At 35.6% G+C, this 2,616-nt stretch overlaps 1 protein-coding gene across 1 annotated transcript; it reads right to left on the bottom strand.

Moving 5' to 3' along the window:
- Positions 1 to 1,745: 1,745 nt before the first annotated feature.
- On the bottom strand, positions 1,746 to 2,186 carry LOC110913574 (cytosolic sulfotransferase 1). Its single transcript, XM_022158396.1, has one exon. It carries the CDS (start codon positions 2,184 to 2,186, stop codon positions 1,746 to 1,748), a length of 441 nt encoding a protein of 146 aa, XP_022014088.1.
- Between the last annotated feature and the right edge of the window lie 430 nt (positions 2,187 to 2,616).

The raw sequence follows: 2,616 nt of genomic DNA, 5'->3' as shown, positions 1-2,616 counted from the left end.
AAAAATTACCTATGTTTTAAAAAAATGGGAGAGGTATAACATGTGACTTGCATGTGCTTTTTTCTTAGCGTATGAGAGGCATGTGCATATTGATTTTTTTTCTTGGACGAAACTACCTTTAATTCCCCCTTGATTTCTCATTAGAATTTTCTCATTCTATGGTTGCTTCTTACTCTTCTTAGTTATTTTAGCCATATAGAATAACTTTATCGTAACCATGTATACTTAAATTTGTAAAAATGTAACAAGATAAAGGATCATTAAGTGTTGGGCCAGTAAAAAGGTTTGATTGAATAAGATTCTCTGAACTAGTAAGAGTACGTCGATGTGGTGGTAGTTGAAAGTGGAGGAAGTGGCAGTGGGTAGTGAGTCATCAGGTGAAGGTTATGAACATATGAGAAGGGACAAAGAGGTAAAATTTTATTCATCCTTATAATCAAGCCCGAGCTTCGATTCTCAACCTGGTTTCAAATCCGAGCCGAGTTAGCTCGGTTTTTAATCAAGTCGAGCCTGAGCTTGTGCTGGCTCGGCTCAGCTTATGATCAGCCCTGATAACATGTATGTTTAAAAAAAACATGTATGTGAAAGATGGAAATTGAACTTTGTGTAGGAAATGGGTCATAATCGATTCAATTCATTGAGAAATGTAGTACCCGTACCGTGTACAAATTCATAGAAAATTAAATGTTAAATACAACATATTTAAACAAATCGATTCAATTCGTTGTCTTTGACAAGAGCTTGAGAAGCGTCTTCTTGTACAATTTCTGTTACGAAAACTTGAACCGCATCTCCTTGCCCGATCCTTCTTGGCTGCAAAAATGAACAAACTGATGTTGACGGTTGTGGGTGAGGCACGTGTTCAACACACTTCCCTTAAAACAGATTTCGTGCCTCTACTAAAGATGACGCGTCTGTTTCCCAGGGTACAATAGCCAAAGCAGTATGTACTGCCGGAAACGGCCACACGTGTAACCGGATAAAATTATAGTGTTAAAACTTGTGAAAAATAATGATATGAAGGTGATGAATTGAATAGAGAAAACATATCTCTCTAAGTATCCAACACATGGGTATTCAAGTCTTCACCACTTCTCCAAGAATTCTTCATGCATATTTTTTTTTTCTTGTAGTTTACTCATCATTCCAATGAGGCACATAGCCTACCATTTTTTTTACAAGAGATGTGGGTAGTGAAGAGTTACTCTTAATTGGTGATTTATTAGAGACATAAAACTCTAATAAAAGCTAATAAAGTGACATAAAAACTCTACTCAAGAGTTTGTCACCATAAAGAGTCCATTAATTATCACTAAATTAATTTTCATTCACATTATTCTAATTTCCCAACACTTTGGCCTAATTAAATCATGCGCTTTCAATAAATCACTGGAGTTTCACTTGAAAAAACAACCCCACCAATATTATCGGGATTTTGATGATTTCTTGTGTAGTAACCCTTCGGTAATGCATTATCCATTCCACGTTTTCCGGCATGCTATCACTAACAATTTTCCCTATCATCATCGATGGATGCATCAATCATTGAAACCCCTTTGTTTTGTTGTGACTAGTAGCACTTACTCATCAAGAACCTCATATGTATATTTGTGTTTTGGGGAAAAAAATACAATACTTCATAGATATCATATTAAACAAATTTAACATAGATTTATAGCATCCAAGATCACACGACATAGATTAAGCATCATGTATTTGAAGAAATATTAACACACAAAAGGAAACTACAACTTTAAACCCGAACCTTCTAACTTTTCTTCACAAATTTTGTCAAGGCGCTTTACCATTTCTATGGTCAGATAGTTTTTCCAGTCACCAACTTTACCATTTCGAAAAAATGCATTGTAATTTATGCCAGATGTAGTCGTCCCTTCCATGTTCACCGTTAGATTACTTAAAATATCAAAGCTACACATTTCCAAAAAAGCCCTAACCATATTTTCTTCCTCTTCTTTTGGTGAAAATGGGCACCCCAAAAAATCAACTAGTCTCCTCAAATGAAGATCCGGTTGCTCTTTCATCTTCTCATATGTCAAAAAATAAATCTTGTCAGGATTCTTTAAGCTTTCATGCCAATAACCTAACATGTGATCCCAAAACGGACCATACAAGCTTACCCCTTCACAAAATTTCTCAAAAACTTCCTCAATTGATTTAGCACCCATTTCAGGGAGCCTCAACTTGTTTGCATAAGCCCACAAAGACACAACAAGCTTACATTTCGAATCTTGGACGGATTTAGGTAAAGATCAATACGGTAAATGAGTGGCAAAAAGTCTTGGAGATGTGAAGGATGAAAAATTAGGGTTCTCATTCTTAAAGTAGAACTTAAGCTCCAAGAATGGCACAAGCGTATGTGAGTTGTTTGATAGTAACGGGTGGTTATCTCGGGTTTGTTTGAAATGAGTATGGTTTACTAAACTGAACAATATTGTAACACCTCGAAATTTTGTGTCCAATAAATAAATGACACGTGTCGAATACGACAAAAATAATATAAACCGGATTTAATTAAGATATGCGGTAGGATTTTCGAATATGTCGACATGTTAATTTTATGCCTCTGAGCGACTTCGTCATTATAAATCCCGAGAC

The sequence above is a fragment of the Helianthus annuus genome, chromosome 15 (genome assembly GCF_002127325.2).
Source record: "Helianthus annuus cultivar XRQ/B chromosome 15, HanXRQr2.0-SUNRISE, whole genome shotgun sequence".
Lineage (NCBI taxonomy): Eukaryota > Viridiplantae > Streptophyta > Magnoliopsida > Asterales > Asteraceae > Helianthus > Helianthus annuus.
Note: the sequence above shows the minus strand (reverse complement) of the source record. Positions and strands in the feature narration are given on the sequence as shown.

Coding starts and splice junctions, on each gene's coding strand:
- LOC110913574 (XM_022158396.1), bottom strand. CDS start 2,186: ATGGGTGCTAAATCAATTGAGGAAGTTTTTGAGAAATTTTGTGAAGGG.